The 18,418-nt window shown below is 38.5% G+C and overlaps 1 protein-coding gene across 1 annotated transcript in view; it reads left to right on the top strand.

Annotated features, from left to right (window-relative positions):
- Nucleotides 1–18,418, top strand: part of LOC106092402 (delta-1-pyrroline-5-carboxylate synthase) — a 336,045-nt gene that overhangs the window by 96,217 nt on the left and 221,410 nt on the right. Inside the window, exons 3-4 of the mRNA XM_059361090.1 lie at nucleotides 17,732–17,875; nucleotides 17,987–18,094. Of these exons, the coding sequence (XP_059217073.1) occupies nucleotides 17,732–17,875; nucleotides 17,987–18,094 (252 nt within the window). The remainder of the gene's footprint in view (nucleotides 1–17,731; nucleotides 17,876–17,986; nucleotides 18,095–18,418) is intronic.

Here is an 18,418-nt window from a genome sequence, read left to right on the forward strand (position 1 = left end):
TAAACAGATCTGGGGATTTGACTTCTTGAGCTTTTAGAGGGTGCAATTCCTATCCGATTTGGCTGAAATTTTGCATGACGTATTTTATTTTTACTTTCAACAACTGTGCCAAATAAGGTTCAAATCGGTTCATAACCTGATATAGCTGCCATATAAACCGATCTGGGATCTTGACTTCTTGACCCCTAGAGGTCACAATTATTATCCGATATGCCTGATATTTTGTACGACGGATCCTCTCATGACCATCAACAAACGTGTTTATTATGGTCTGAATTGGTCTATAGCCCGATACAGATCCCATATAAATCGTTCTCTCTATTTTACTTCGTGAGCCCCAATGGGCGCAATTCTTATACGAATTGGCTGAAATTTTACACAGGTCTCCAACATATAATTTCATTGTGGTCCGAACCGGACCATATCTTGATATCGTTTTAATAGCAGGGAAACTCTTTTCTTATATCCTTTTTTGCCTAAGAAGAGATGCCGGGAAAAGAACTTGACAAATGCGATCCATGGTGGAGGGTATATAAGATTCGGCCCGGCCGAACTTAGCACGCTTTTACTTGTTTCCTTTCCTTTCTTATGTTTGACTAAAAAGAGACACCGGGAAAATAATTCGACAAATACGATCCATGGTGGAGGGTATATAAGATTCTGCCCGGCCTAACTTAGCACGCTTTTACTTATTTAACTTAAAATCTTAACCTAAATAAATTATGGTTTTGATGTTAAAGCCTTTTTCCGTCTTTAACTATGGTTCACTTGTCCAAAGGTCAATTTCCTAATTTTCAACGATATTTTAACCTTCATTTTTTATTAATGCCTTAAATAAGAAGACGAAAAGTTAAGGATTTATCAACCTACCATTTAAAATAGGAAAATTTTCCTTAATATGAAAGAAAATATGTAGGCTGCGATTTATAATTTAACCATGAATCGTCTTACAAACGAACAACGCTTGCAATTTATTGACGTTTTTTTATTAATATGCGTGCACTGTTAAGAAAGTTCATCGCGCGCTTCTTCCATTTTACGACGAAGGCAGAAAAAGCCACAGTTTTATGCGGTTTATGGGCTGGTAGCATCATTGAACCGTATTTCTTCAAAGATGATGCGAGTCGTAAGGTGACTGTAAATGAGCGATATTGTGAGATTATATCCAATTTTTTTTTGAAAAAATTCAAGAGCTCGACTTGCATGATATGTGGTTTCAACATGCCACACAGCACGCGTAACAATGAACTCATTTAAGGGCGAGTTCGGTGAACATTTTATTTCAAGTTCGGGACCGGTCAGTTGGCCGCCTAGATCGTGCGATTTAACGCGTTTAGACTATTTTTTGTGGGTTCATGTTAAAGCTCATGTCTCTACAGACAAGACCGCTTCAATTGACGCATTGGAAGACAACATTGAAGCATTTATTCGTGAGATACCGTCTGAAATGTTGGAATGAGTATGGCAAAATTGGACTAAGCGTATGAACCGTTTGAGGCAGAGTCACGGTCAACACTTGGATGAAATAATCTTCAAATATTAAATTATATATGTTTTTTCGGAAAACATTCCTATAGCTCTCAAAAAATCGCCCTTTATATAGATGGTTCCAAACTAGACGACCAGGTGGGCTTTGCGGTACTCTAAAATACTAGAAGGGGTCATATCGAGAAGCTTAGCTGAGCCCTGCAGTGTGTATCAAGCGGATGTCCTTGCAATTTAGGAAGTGGTGGAATGGCTACGGTATAATGTCATAACGACGATTGGCATAATTGTCTTTTCAGGCATAATTATCCATCTCCGTGTGTCACGACAGGTCATTGAATGAAGGCTCCCAGTAACTATTTTTCCCGAAACTGTGGGGACGTCGGTGAAGAAGAAACTGTAGAAAATCTGTTCGCACAAGCGGCCAGAAGCAGTTCCACTTTAGGTTCTCATTTGGGAACTTGTCTGATTTATTGGATGTGGACACTCGCAAATTGTTGGGCTTTTTAAAGCGATCTGGTTGGTTCAACGGTAGGATCTAGATGGCATCATCCTTCTCCTGTCCTGTGGAATCACAGTTGACGAAAACGTCTGAGTCTAATGGCATACTGCCACTATAACCTGATCAACACACTTGTATTGCTGCCATATATATATAATTTGCCCGATTTACACATTTTCAAGCGACTTGCACGATATTTGGTATGGATTGTTGTATTTGCCATCTTAGAACCTTTGCTTAATTTTATTTAATACTAGCTGACCCGGGCCCGCTCCGCTGCGCCTTCTTTTACTTTATATGGAACAAAAGTTTCCTTGGAATATTTATTTTCGACAAATAAAGAGCTTGACTAACAGTTTAACAATATAAGTGTCTTTATCTGAATCCCATATGATCTTTATTGGTCTACGAATTTAAGTTTGAATGTAAAGTTTACTCCACTCTTAAAATAATTTATCTTAGCCCGATATCTCATGATATCTGATTTAGGGGTGTTTTCGGGGGTGAATTGATCCACCAGACAATAGGCCCCGAAAAAATATCAGCATCGTGCTCTTCTTTCAAATACCATTTATTTAAACCCCATATTGCCATTGGTTTAGGAGAGTTTACACGATGTGGCGTCCCCAAAACACATGATCCCGATATAGGTTATCAGATTAGTTCTCTAATCTCCAATAGCTTTCATTTGAGCCACATATTGGCATGGTCGAAAAATTTTTACTCCTTTGGGGGGGTATCAAATTCGTATTGTACTCCCAAATACCATTATTTGAGCCCCATACTGCGATGGTCAGTAAAAAATTGCTGTTTGTATGGTATATTGGGAAGGAGGTATACCCCCAGAAAATTGGTCCCGAAAGTGGGTATTAATTCCTGCTCTAGCCCCCAATACCTCTCATTTAAGCTGCTCATTGACATGCTCGATAAATATGCCCGATTTAGGGGTGTTTTGGGGATTGGGGTGGTCCCCCAAACACTAATCCCGGAAAATATATCAGCAACGTACTCTATTCTCATATAACTATATATCATTTATTTGATCCCCATATTGCCATTGGCCTCAAAATTGGATATCAAATTCGTTTTGTAATCTCATTTAAATTCCTTATTTCAAAAGTCAGCAAATATGTCCGGTTTTGGGTATTGGCCCTAAAAACTATGAATATTTAGTTCCACCCTCTTTAAGACCTAAATTGTCTTGGTAAGCAATTACGTCCTATTTAGGGGTTGTTATGGTGGTGGGACGTCCGCTAGAACCCTAATATTGATATCAGATACGTGGTCTACTCCCACATACCTTTAACTTGAGCCCCCAGAAAGTACTTACTATTTGGATGGTGTTATGGGGGTGGCGTGGCCAATAGACACTTTTCCCGACTATTGATATTAAATTCGTGCTTTACTCCCAAAGACTTTCATTTGAGCCCCATATTGCTATGGTCGTAAATTTGTCCCCATTGGCGGATGTTTTTGGTGAGAGGCGGCCCCCCAAACACTTGGTCCCATATTTGGGTAACAGATTCGTATTCTACATTCAAATACCTTTTAATTAAGCCCCATATTCTCATTGTCAGTAAATAAGTCCTGTTTGGGGGGTGTTTTGGGGAAGGGGTGGACCCCAGAAACGTGGTCCCACATTTGGATATCAGATTCGTATTCTACTCGCAAATACCTTTCATTTGAGTCCCATATTGTCATGGTCGGTAAATATGTCCAATTAAGGGGTGTTTTGGGGCTTGGGGTGGTCCCCCTAGCACTTGGTCCCACAATTGGATATCAGATACATTTTCTTATCCTAAATACCTTTCATTTGAGTCCCATATTGCCGTGATTGGTCAAAATATATGTTTGGTAGATTTTAGGATGGGGCAGCCCTCCTAGGTACCCCATCCGAAATTTTTATACAAAATTTTTATTTTTAGGGTACTATATGGGAGCACACAAAATTTCGCTTAAATCGCACCACCCATCTCTGAGATCTGGCGTTTTTGAAAATTATGGTAAAGGGGAGGGTCCGCCCCCCCCCCCCCCCCATTTTTCCTATCGATATTAGCGGCAAAGTTACCCTATTTATAAAATTTAACAACAAATTTTCAATTAGCGAAAAGCTATCCCAATCATACGTTTTTCAATCGCCCTTCATGTTGAGTATTTCAAGTATCGTTCGAATCGGCCCATAAACCGATATTTGCTGTTTTTTTTTATTTTAGTCCTTTCCAGTGCGAGTCAGATGATCTGAATAAGATATCAGTGCAAAGTTGTACCGGTAAGTTATCGATAACATGCAATAACAGATAATTAGAGATGATTAACCATGATTTGCGTTATGTAGTACTAAAATAAAACACAGCAATAGCTTCCTTAATAATTCTCCCGTTTTTACTTCTTGAGCCTACAGAGGGCGCAATTTTCATCAGATAATGCAAATTTTGTGCAATCATTTATGTCATGGTTTCCACCTGACTATAATAAATTTGGATTTAATCGGTCCATGCATTAATATTGTCAGAATATAAACCAATATCCTGATTTTAGTTCCCGTCTTCATTTTATATGTAAGTCACAAGAAATAAACGATGGTATCGATACTATTGATATTTATTACTAGAAATATCGAAAACCAGAACGTTGCGATATTTTCAACCGACTTTATTAAATTCGGTTTTAATCGGTCCATGTATTGACATTGATTCTATTGATTCTATTTTAATATATTGATTCTATTCTAATATATACGATTTTCGCTTTAAATAAAATTTTAAATTAAATAAAAGTGACAGGAAATAAACGATGGTATCGATATTTATTAGTAGAAATATCGAATGTTGCGATATTTCCGTTTCATACATCAAATTAAAGACAATTTTTATACCCTCCACCATAGGATGGGGGGTATACTAATTTCGTCATTCTGTTTGTAACTACTCGAAATATTCGTCTGAGACCCCATAAAGTATATATATTCTTGATCGTCGTGACATTTTATGTCGATCTAGCTATGTTAGTCCGTCCGTCCGGCTGTATGTCGAAAGCACGCTTACTTCCGAAGGAATAAATCTAGCCGCTTGAAATTTTGCACAAATACTTCTTATTAGTGTAGGTCGGTTGGTATTGTAAATGGGCCATATCTGTCCATGTTTTGATATAGCTGCCATATAAACCGATCTTGGGTCTTGATTTCTTGAGCCTCTAGAGTGCGCAATTCTTATCCGGTTGGGATGAAATTTTGCACGACGTGTTTCGTTACGATATCCAACAACTGTGCCAAGTATGGTTCAAATCGGTTCATAACCTGATGTAGCTGACATATAAACCGATCTTGGGTCTTGACTTCTTGAGCCTCTAGAGTGCGCAATTCTTATCCGATTGGAATGAATTTTGGCACGTAGTATTTTGTTATGATATCCAACAACTGTGCCAAATATGGTTCAAATCGGTTCATAACCTGATATAGCTGTCATATAAACAGATCTGGGGACTTGACTTCTTGAGCCTCTAGAGTGCACAATTATTATCCGATTTGCCTGAAATTTTGTACGACGGATTCTCTCATGACCATTAACATACGTGTTTATTATGGTCTGAATCGGTCTATAGCCTGATACAGCTCCCATATAAATCGATCTCTCTATTTTACTTCTTGAGCCCCCAAAGGGCGCAATTCTAATTCGAATTGGCTGACATTTTACACAGGTCTCCAACATATAATTTAATTGTGGTCCAAACCGGACCATATCTTGATATCGCTCTAATAGCAGAGCAAGTCTTTTCTTATATCCTTTTGTTTTGCTTAAGTAGAGATGCCGGGAAAAGAACTCGACAAATGCGATCCATGGTGGAGGGTATATAAGATTCGGCCCGGCCGAAATTAGCACGCTTTTACTTGTTTTCATTTACATTTTATGTTCAATAACGAAGAACGTAAGCAGTACTGAGTTCGAGATTACGAAGCCGATGTCCCTAAAAACATGACAAGGTAACCCCTATTTTTAGAGATGGGAATTTACCCATTTATACGCAAAAGCTGGATATTTTTAATTTTGCAGATATCTTGGGTATAAAAATATTTTTCAAAAAATTTTTGATGATTTCATGTCGTTTGTATATAAACCTGATCTTCTGATCTCATAAAATCAGATTTTAGTTATATATAGCCGCTATATAGACCAATCTTTTGTCTCAAGACTTTAAGTCTGGAGATCGGTCTATATAGCGGCTATATATAACTAAAATCCGGTTTATGCTATCAAAAGGTCCGGTTCATATACAAAGAATACGAAGTCATCAAAAATAGTTTAGAACCTTTTTTGTTTTATACCCAATATATCTGTTAAATTATAAACACCCAACAAGAAAAAAGGCGTTAAATTTGGCCGGGCCGAACTATTGATACCCACCACCTCGCGTATATATGTAAACCACCTTTCATCAAAATCCATTGTAAATTGCATACCTTATGTCCCATAGCAGTTATATAGAAATATGTTCCGATTTGGACCAAATAGTAATCGGTACAAGTCATTGTTCGATTGTGTACAACAAAATATTGGTCTTTTTAGTAGTTATATCTATTATAAACCGATCTAAACCATATACGACACGGATGTCGAAAAGCCTAACATAAGTCACTGTGTCAAATTTCAATGAAATCGGATTATAAATGCGCCTTTTATTGGGCCAAGACTTGAAATCGATATATCGGTCTACGTGGCAGCTATGTCCAACTCTGGACCGATTTGGGCCAAGTTGCAGAAAAATGTCGAAAAGCCTAACACAACGCACTATTTCAAATCTCGGCGAAATCGGACTATAAATGCGCCTTTTATGGGCCCGAAACCTTAAATCGGTCTATATGCCAGCTATAATCAAATCTGGACCGATACGGGCCAAATTGACGAAAGATGTCGAAAGGCCTAACACAACTCCCTGTACCACATCTCAGCAAAATCGGAAAATAAATGTGGCTTTTATGTTCCTAAGACCCTAATTCGGAGGAAAGCATGCTAAGTTCGGCCGGGCCGAATCTTATATACCCTCCACTATGGATCGCATTTGTCGAGTTCTTTTCCAGGCATCTCTTCTTAGGTAAAAAAGGATATAAGAAAAGATTTGCTCTGCTATGAGAGCGATATCAAGATATGGTCCGGTTTGGACCACAATTAAATTTTATGTTGGAGACCTGTGTGAAATGCGCCCTTTGGGGGCTCAAGAAGTAACATAGAGAGATCGATTTATATGTGAGCTGTATCGGGCTATAGACCGATTCAGACCATAATTAACACGTATGTTGATGGTCAAGAGAGGATCCGTCGTACAAAACTTCAGACAAATCGGATAATAATTGCGACCTGTAGAGGCTCAAGAAGTCAAGATCCCAGATCGGTTTATATCGCAGCTATACCAGAATATGAACCGATTTAAACCTTATTTGACACAGTTGTTGAAAGAAAAAATAAAATACGTCATGCAAAATTTAAGACAAATCAGAAAGGAATTGCGCCCCCTAGAGGCTCAAGAAGTCAAGTCCCTAGATCTGTTTATGTATGACAGCTATATCAGGTTATGAACCGATTTGAACCATACTTGGAGCAGTTGTTGGATATCATATCAAAATACTTCGTGCAAAAATGCATTCAAATCGGATAAGAATTGCGCCCTCTAGAGACTAAAGAAATCAGGACCCAAGATCGGTTTATATCACACCTGTACCAGGTTATGAACCGATTGGAACCATACTTGGCACAGTTGTTGGTTATCATAACAAAACACGTCTTGCAAAATTTTATCCCAATCCGATATGAATTGCGCAATCTAGAGGCTCAAGAAATCAAGTCCCTAGATCAGTTTATATATGACAGCTATATCAGGTTATGAACCGATTTGAACCATACTTGGAGCAGTTGTTGGATGTTATAACAAAACACGTCGTGCAAAATTGCATTCCAATCGGATAAGAATTGCGCACTCTAGAGGCTCAAGAAGTCAAGACCCAAGAAGTAAAGACCCAAGATCGATTTATATGGCAGCTATATCAGGTTAAAAACCAATTTGAACCATACTTAGCACTGTTGTTGGATATCATAATAAAACACGTCGTGCAAAATTTCATTACAATCGGATAAGAATTGCGCCCTCTAGAGACTAAAGAAGTCAGGACCCAAGATCGGTTTATATCACAGCTGTACCAGGTTATGAACCGATTGGAACCATACTTGGCACAGTTGTTGGTTATCATAACAAAACACGTCGTGCAAAATTTTATCCCAATCGGATAAGAATTGCGCAATCTAGAGGCTCAAGAAATCAAGTCCCTAGATCAGTTTATATATAACAGCTATATCAGGTTATGAACCGATTTGAACCATACTTGGAGCAGTTGTTGGATGTTATAACAAAACACGTCGTGCAAAATTTCATTCCAATCGGATAAGAATTGCGCACTCTAGAGGCTCAAGAAGTCAAGACCCAAGATCGGTTTATATGGCAGCTATATCAAAACATGGACCGATGTGTCCCATTTACAATACCAACCGACCTACACTAATAAGAAGTATTTGTGCAAAATTTCAAGCGGCTAGCTTTATTCCTTCGGAGGTAAGCGTGCTTTCAAAATTCATTCAAATTGGATAAGAATTGCGCAATCTAGAGGCTCAAGAAATCAAGTCCCTAGATCAGTTTATATATGACAGCTATATCAGGTTATAAACCGATTTGAACCATACTTGGAGCAGTTGTTGGATGTTATAACAAAACACGTCGTGCAAAATTTCATACCAATCGGATAAGAATTGCGCACTCTAGAGGCTCAAGAAGTCAAGACCCAAGATCGGTTTATATGGCAGCTATATCAAAACATGGACCGATATGGCCCATTTACAATACCAACCGACCTACACTAATAAGAAGTATTTGTGCAAAATTTCAAGCGGCTAGCTTTATTTCTTCGGAAGTAAGCGTGCTTTCAAAATTCATTCAAATTGGATAAGAATTGCGCACTCTAGAGGCTCAAGAAGTCAAGACCCAAGATCGGTTTATATGGCAGCTATATCAGGTTATGAACCGATTAGAACCATACTTGGCACAGTTGTTGGATATCACAACAAAACACGTCGTGCGAAATTTCATTCCAATCGGATAAGAATTGCGCACTCTAGAGGCTCAAGAAGTCAAGACCCAAGATCGGTTTATATGGCAGCTACATCAGGTTATGAACCGATTTGAACCATACTTGGCACAGTTGTTGGATATCATAACAAAACACGTCGTGCAAAACTTCATTCCAATCGGACAAGAATTGCGCTCTCTAGAGGCTCAAGAAGTCAAGACCCAAGATCGGTTTATATGGCAGCTATATCAGGTTTAGGACCGATTTGAACCATACTCGGCACAGTTGCTGGATATAATAAAAAAACACGTCGCGCAAAAATTCATTACAATCGGATAAGAATTGCGCACTCTAGAGGCTCAAGAAGTTAAGACCCAAGATCGATTTATATGGCAGCTATATCAGGTTATAAACCAATTTGAACCATACTTAGCACTGTTGTTGGATATCATAATAAAACACGTCGTGCAAAATCAGAAAAACACGTTCATCCCAATCAGATAAGAATTGTGCACTCTAGAGGCTCAAGAATTCAAGACCCAAGATCGATTTATATGGCAGCTATATCAGGTTATAAACCGATTTAAACCATACTAAGCACAGTTGTTGGATATCATATCAAAATACTTTGTGCAAAAATTCATTCAAATCGGATAATAATTGCGCCCTCTAGAGACTACAGAAATCAAGACCCAAGATCGGTTTATATGGCAGCTATATCAGGTATGGACCGATTTGAACCATACTTAGAGCTGTTGTTGGATGTTATAACAAAACACGTCGTGCAAAATTTCATTCCAATCGGATAAGAATTGCGCACTCTAGAGGCTCAAGAAGTCAAGACCCAAGATCGGTTTATATGGCAGCTATATCAGGTTATAAGCCAATTTGAACCATACTGAGCACTGTTGTTGGATATCATAATAAAACACGTCGTGCAAAATTTCATCCCAATCGGATAAGAATTGTGCACTCTAGAGGCTCAAGAATTCAAGACCCATGATCGATTTATATGGCAGCTATATCAGGTTATAAACCGCTTTAAACCATACTTAGCACAGTTGTTGGATAACTCAACAAAACACGTTGTGCAAAATTTCATTACAATCGGATAAGAATTGCGCCCTCTAGAGACTAAAGAAATCAAGACCCAAGATCGGTTTATATGGCAGCTATATCAGGTTATGAACCGATTTGAACCATACATGGCACAGTTGTTGGATGTCATAACAAAACACGTCGTGCAAAATTTCATTCCAATCGGATAAGAATTGCGCACTCTAGAGGCTCAAGAAGTCAAGACCCAAGATCGGTTTATATGGCAGCTATATCAAAACATGGACCGATATGGCCCATTTACAATACCAACCGACCTACACTAATAAGAAGTATTTGTGCAAAATTTCAAGCGGCTAGATTTATTCCTTCGGAAGTAAGCGTGCTTTCGACAGACAGACGGACGGCCGGACGGACAGACGGACGGACATGGCTAGATCGACATAAAATGTCACGACGATCAATAATATATATACTTTATGGGGTCTCAGGCGAATATTTCGAGTAGTTACAAACAGAATGACGAAATTAGTATACCGCCCATCCTATGGTGGAGGGTATAAAAATTAAGTCGGGCGGACATAAAATATCGATCTAGCCATGTCTGTCTGTCGAAAGCACGCTAACTTTCGAAGGAGTTAAGCGAGGCGTTTGAAATGTTGCACAAATACTTTCTATTAGTGTAAGTCGGTTGTGTTTGTAAATGGGCCAAATCGGTCCATGGTTTGAGATAGCTGCCATTTAAACCGATCTGGGGTCTTGACTTCTTGAGCCTCTAGAGGGCGCAATTCTCATCCGATTTGGCTGAAATTTTGCATGAGGTGTTTTGTTATGACTTCCAATAACTGTACTAAGTATGTCGCAAATCGGTACATAACCTGATATAATTGCCATATAAGGGGCGCAATTCTCATCCGATTTGGAAGAAATTTTGTACAACGGCTTCTCTCATGACCTTTAACATTCGTGTCTAATATGGTCTGAATCGATCTATAGCTTGATACAGCTTCCATATAAACCGATCTCCACCGCGATCCATAGTGGAGGTTACATAAGATTCGGCCCGGCCGAAATACACAAAACACAACGACTTCTATAATGTTCAGCATTCAATTCATTTGTGGTCCGAATCGGACTATATGCTGATACAGCTCCAATACCATAACAGTTCATACTTAATATTCTATGTTTGCTTTAAAAGAGATACCGATCAAAGAACTCGACAAATGCGATCCATGGTGGAGGGTGTATAAGATTCGGGCAGGCCGAACTTACCTTGCTCTTACTTTTTATACCCTCCACCATACGATGGGGGGTATACTAATTTCGTCATTCTGTTTGTAACTACTCGAAATATTCGTCTGAGACCCCATATAGTATATATATTCTTGATCGTCGTGACATTTTATGTCGATCTAGCCATGTCCGTCCGTCTGTCCGTCAGTCCGTCCGTCCGTCTGTCTGTCGAAAGCACGCTAACTTCCGAAGGAGTAAAGCTAGCCGCTTGGAATTTTGCAAAAATACTTCTTATTAGTGTAGGTCGGTTGGTATTGTAAATGGGCCATATCGGTCCATGTTTTGATGTAGCTGTCATATAAACCGATCTTGGGTCTTGACTTCTTGAGCCTCTAGAGTGCGCAATTCTTATCCGATTTGAATTAATTTTGGCACGACGTGTTTTGTTATAATATCCAACAACTGTATGGTTCAAATCAGTTCATAACCTGATATGGCTGCCATATAAACCGATCTTATGTCTTGAATTCTTGAGCCTCTAGAGTGCGCAATTCTTATCCGATTGGAATGAAATTTTGCACGACGTGTTTTGTTGTTATATCCAACTACTGTGCCAAGTATGGTTCAAATCGGTTCATAAACTGATATACCTGTCATATAAACCGATCTTGGGTCTTGATTTCTTGAGCCTCTAGAGTGCGCAATTCTTATCCGATTGGAATGAAATTTCGCACGACGTGTTTTGTCATGATATCCAACAATTGTGCCAAGAATGGTTTAAATCGGTCTATTACCTGATATAGCTGTCATATAAACAGATTTTGGGTCTTGACTTCTTGAGCCTCTAGAGGGCGCAATTCTTATCCGATTGGAATGAATTTTGGCACGACGTGTTTTGTTATGATATCCAACAACTGCGCCAAGTATGGTTCAAATCAGTTCATAAGCTGATATAGTTGTCATATAAACCGATCTGGGATCTTGACTTCTTGAGCCTGTAGAGGTCGTAATTACGGATTCTCTCATGACCATCAACATATGTGTTTATTATGGTCTGAAACGGTCCATAGCCCGATACATCTCCCATATAAATCGATCTCTCTCTCTCTCTCACAGGTCTCCAACATATAATTTAATTGTGGTCCAAACCGGACCATATCTTGATATCGCTCTAATAACAGAGCAAATCTTCTCTTATATCCTTTTTTGCCTAAGAAGAGATGCCGAACTCGACAAATGCGATCCATGGCTGAGGGTATATAAGATTCGGCCCGGCCGAACTTAGCACGCTTTTACTTGTTTTATTTTTTAGTGATAGCTGGGTAGTTCTTTATGATGAGTTACTCAGTTAAAAAGTTTTTTGGATACCAAATGAAAGGTATTTGAAAATAGAATTCAAATATGGTATTAAAATTTGGGTCTACGTACCCATCGGGCCGCCCAACCCCATAGTTCTCCCAAACAGACATATTGGACTTTCGTGTCAATATGGGCCTCAAATGAAAGGTATTCGGGATTATGTTGCGAATTTGGCATACAAAATCAGATCGTAGTATGGGGTAGGGTGACCCCACCCCCAAAAACGCCTTAAGTGGGCATATGACCAATCATGACTATATGTCACTCCGTTTTTTTGTTTGTTCCGTAGAATCAAAAACGGCTGAACTAATATTCTTAAAATTTTTAAAGTACCCTCAAATGTGCATATTAGACGACCATGTCTATATGGGACTCCAATGAAAGGTAATTGAGAGTAGAAAACGAATTTGATATCCAATTTTGGAGCCAAGTGTTTTAATTATGTCAATATACAGCTCAAATCAACTGTATTTGAGAGTTAAGAACGAATTTAATATATCTATTTTCAGGGCAAAGTGCCGGTGGCCGCTACCGCCCCAAAACACCCTCCAAACAATTCATAATTACCGACCATTGCAATATGGGGCCCACATTAAAAGGAGTTGGGAGTGCAGCACGAAGTTGATATCCATATTTGAGTCGAAATGTCTGAGTGCCATCCGTCCCTCATTACCCTAATTTTCAAAAAACCCCAGATTTCGGAGATAGATAATGCGATTCGTTCGGAATTTTTATTGCACTCCCACAGTCAAAACAAAATATGGTTTCTATTGGTGGGGTCGGGTGCTTCGGGGGCCGTCCAAAACGCGCCAAATGGGGTTTATACCAATCACGACAATATAGAGATCAAACGAAAGGTGCTCGAGAGAAAAAAACGAAATTTCATATCCAATTAAAGAGCCACGTGTTTGGGGAATTGCCCCACTCGAAGTCACATCCCTACTATATAAAAGTTATTTGATGTTTAAATTGATTGATTTTCGGGAAATTGATACTTATTTTCAGGATAAAGTCCCTAGGGTCCAACCCACCCTCAAGCTGAATTTATTTAGCGATCATGCCACTATGGGGCTCATATAAAATGTATTTGAAAGTAGAGCACCTGCCATTATGGGGCTCATATAAAATGTATTTGAAAGTAGAGCACGAAGCGTACAATTACAAAAAGCGCCAAGTGTCTCTCCTAACCGGAAATATTTACCAAAAAAATAATATAGGACTCAAAATAAAGGTATTTGAGAGTGGAGTAAAAATTTACCCAGGAACCGAGAAGGGGCACACTTCTCACACATCAATGAAAGCTTTCCGATTCAAGTTCAAACTCAATGGTAAGAGACTTTTTTATAGCCGAGATATTAGAGAGTTAAAGAAGGCGCAGCTGGGCGGGCCCGGTTCGGCTAGTCATGGCTAGTCATATATAAAATAAAGAGCCAATAATACCAACTCACCAAAAAAAACGCAGCACTAGACGAAGACTGTGATGCAGAACAACATGAGCCAGACTTAAGAGAGTAAGAGTCATAAATAACTATACAAGAGACTGACGCTGGAAATGTTACATACTATCAATACAACAACAACTAGACGTATGAACTACAAAACAGACACAGAGGGATGTGCGAGCAACTACAAACTGCTTAAAAATGAGTAAACAAAATCCAATAAGAAATGTCAGTATCAAAATGCAAATCGGTCCATGTTTTGAAAAAGCTGTCATATAAACAGATCTTGGGTCTTGACTTCTTGAGCTTCTAGAGGGCGCAATTCTTATCCGATTTAGCTGAAATCTTGCACATATCGTTGAGGAATGACTTCCAAGAACTGTGCCAAATATGGTCTAAATCGGTCCATATATAGCCGCCTTATAAGTCCATCTCCTGATTAGACTTCATGAGCTTCTAGAGGGCGCAATTCCAATCCAATTTGGTTGAAATTTTGCATAGGTCGTTTTGATTTAAGTTCCAACAAGTATGGTCTTAATCGGTTAATAACCTGATATAGCTGCCATATAAACCGATCTCCCAATTTGACACTCTGAGTCACTGGAGGGTGCAATTTTTATTCGATTTGCCTACAATTTTTGAGGTGGTATTTTTCTATGACTTCTAACAGCCATGACTAGTACGGTCCATATCAGTCAAGTCAGTGTTGCTTACATATATATATTGAAAAAGTCATTTAAAGAACTTAACAAATGCAATCCATGGTGGAGGGTATGTAAGGTTCGTCCCGGCCGAACTTAGAATTTTTGCTATTTAACATGCTTGTAAGTTAAAGTATGATGTAGGTAATGTAAAATATTTACTATGCTTATACATGTTTGTTTATATATTTTCAAAATATTTCACCCAGTAACATCATTTCTGAAAAACGTTGGAGTATTTTACAATAAAAGAACATGTTTTTATACCCTCCACCATAGGATGGAGGTATACTAATTTCGTCATACCGTTTGTAACACCTCGAAATATGCGTCTAAGATCCCATAAAGTATATTTATTCTTGATCTTCATGAAATTTTAAGTCGATCTAGCCATGTCGGTCTGTCCTCTAGTATAGGTCGGTTGGAATTGTAAATAGGCCAAATCGGTCCATGTTTTGATATAGCTGCCATATAAACAGACCTTGGGTCTGGACTTCTTGAGCTTCTAGGGGGCGCAATTCTAATCCGATTTGGCTGAAATTTTGCACATGGTGTTTTGGTATCACATCCGAAGTGCTAGAAAATAAGTCTTTAAGCTTTGTTTTAAAAGTATGTGCATTGCTGATACCCTGAAAAACATGTAGAAGTGTGTTCCAAAGACGCACGGAGCCTATAAAAAATGCCATTCTGAAACCAAGCTTCGTCGTTTTAGAGGTATAAACAGCATTTTTCTGTTGGATCTAGCGAATTTGTTCCTATTAAAGAGATATTCTAGTGTCCGCCTAGTAATTATCTCATGAAAAAATTTTAAACATCTCCATTTGATGAGAGAGTCAAAACTGTATCCATAAAAGCAATTGGTATAGTTGGAGACATGTTGTTTTCTTCGCAAGCCATAGACATATCGTATTATGGCATTAAAAGCAACATTCAATTTATGCCGACACAATAAATCAGTTACCAAAGAGCTTACAACCATATAACAGCCCTGGAACCAATATGGCCATTGGCCAAGAAACCTCATATTCTAAGTGGTGTGAATGAATGCGTAAGCCATAGTTTACGTAGTTTAGCAAAAGTTTGTCCAACGGCTGCATTAATATGACTTGTCAAACGAAGTGAACTGTTAAATATTATCCCCAAATTCTTCGCAGTGGGGACTATCCGAATCTTGTCATTGTTAACATATACGTAAATGTTTTGCAAGGAGAATTCCCTATTATTAAACTCTTTGATTTGTTAAGTTTTAAGAGGAGACCTTTCGCCCGGGCCCATCTACACACATGGCGAAGATCGCTATTGAGATTCACGATGGACTGATTAGTACCATTCAGATGGCTACTCAAATAAATTTGAACGTATTCATCATATGTACATGTGCACTCGGTTATAAGTTAGTTGGTCAGGAAGATGATTAGCATACATTGAAAAAAGAAGTGAACCAATAATCGATCCTTGGTGAACTCCTTTTTCTACTGCTAATGGTTGCGATATCGAGGTTACTACGAACACCGATTGTGATCTATTAGTGAGATAATACATTAGAAGTCTAGTTGACGTACTAGAGAAACCGAAAAAATTGCGAAGTTTAAAGATAAGATTCCGGTGGTCAACGGTATCGAATGCTTTCGAGTGATCAAGGTGAACAAGAAAACACGCCTTGTTATCATCAATATCCGCTCTAAAAGATTCAGAAATTTCCAACAAAGCTGTTATGCAACTGTCCTAACTGTACGGGGATAATTTTTGAATGCTTTCAATTAGATTCATAAATGCTAGAAGTGAGGATAATGTTATACAAGACGAATTAGACGACTGCCGCAAAACATTCAAAAACCTCCTCCTATAAAACGAGGGATCCGCCTGCACGGATGGTATACTGGCAAATGCTCTGTTCAGTTCCGCAGGGTATTCTTGACAAATACCAATCTCATTAGTCTTCCCAATTTCCTTAATAATTCTCCATTTACCTCTGAATTCTAAGGCTGAACTAAATTGATTGGAATAATATTCAGTCTTCGTCGCTTTTATCAAATTGTTAACCCCTCTCCTCGCGGTTCGAAATTCATCATGTAGTTCAGGAGTTTTGTACCTCCTCCACCTGGAATACACCTTGTCCCTATCTCTTATGGCATTCCTAATAGATGAGCCAAACCAAGACACACGATTCATGTCGGTGTGTTTCCTCTTTATAGGAACAGTTGCATTGTATAAAAAATGTTATATTACTGAGTAGGAAATAAAGTTGCTGATCCCCAGAAATTAATGAATATAATTCATCCCAATCGATTCGTCCAAATTTATCATCTAAATCGTCGGAAACTTCTAAAATCCCGAAACGAATACGTAAGCCAAGAATTTCAAAGTATGCTTGGAGAAACAAGGAGCAGAAACCTGATCATAAAGAAGAACATTATTCAGGTTATTAACAAAAAATAGTTCAAGCAATGTGCGTGGAAGAAGAAATGTGAGTGGGGTGTATTCTATTAGTGGGGTATAGACAAAGCGAGAACATGTTATCCGTCAAATATTTGTCAACCAGAATATTTGAATTAAAGTCGCACATGATGGCCACTTCATTATATCCCAGCGTTATAGTCTCCAATATATCATTGAGGTGACCAAAATCAATAAAACTGTAGTTCTTCGTAAGGGGAAAGCACTCAACTCTTATATTCCTTGAACAACTTTTCGCATAATTAAGTGAAGTGAATACACATACATGTCAAACTTCATATGGTTGTGTGCAAATGATTATAAATTTAGTAATTAATTTAGTACCTATGTACATAAGTATATGCAAATGTAAAAGTAATTCGGTGTTATCATTTAAACATTACAGGTTGCAGAATGCCATTTGGAAGGTCGAGAAGTTATGATGGTAACCAGTGGTGCCGTGGCGTTTGGAAAGCAAAAACTGGCTCAAGAATTATTGATGTCATTGTCAATGCGAGAGACGCTTGCTCCTAAGGATCACTCCAAAGATGTAAGTGCCATGGTTGACATAGATTTGTCGCCTTTCACTTGTGACATGTGACTGATTGTAGACTACATCTTCTTTAAAATACAACTCCTGCTTTATTTTTGTCATTTACAGGAAGACGGCTTCTTACTGGAACCCAGAGCTGCGGCTGCTGTTGGCCAATCTGGCCTGATGTCATTGTACGATGCCATGTTTGCACAGTATGGTGTGAAAATAGCACAGGTAATGTGTAGAGCGATTGATGGCGTATCCTTAACTGACGCATGATTGTACAGTGGGAAACGAGGGCATCAACGCTGTATCAATATTTACATAATGTTAAAAAAATAAACAATCAAAGATAAAAAATTTGCAGCTGTTGGCAAAATTTTGTTTTTCACTTGAGCCATTTCAACAAAATTTAATGGAGATTTTGAGACAACAGCTTGTAATAATAGCGTTTATGAAGGGGAATTTTTCCATCAAATACAATTTCTTTGTTATCCACTTGGCAAATAATGACAATGAAAACTGAATGCTTTACATTACTATAAATAAGAAAAAGGC

Source organism: Stomoxys calcitrans, chromosome 1, assembly GCF_963082655.1.
Source record: "Stomoxys calcitrans chromosome 1, idStoCalc2.1, whole genome shotgun sequence".
NCBI lineage: Eukaryota > Metazoa > Arthropoda > Insecta > Diptera > Muscidae > Stomoxys > Stomoxys calcitrans.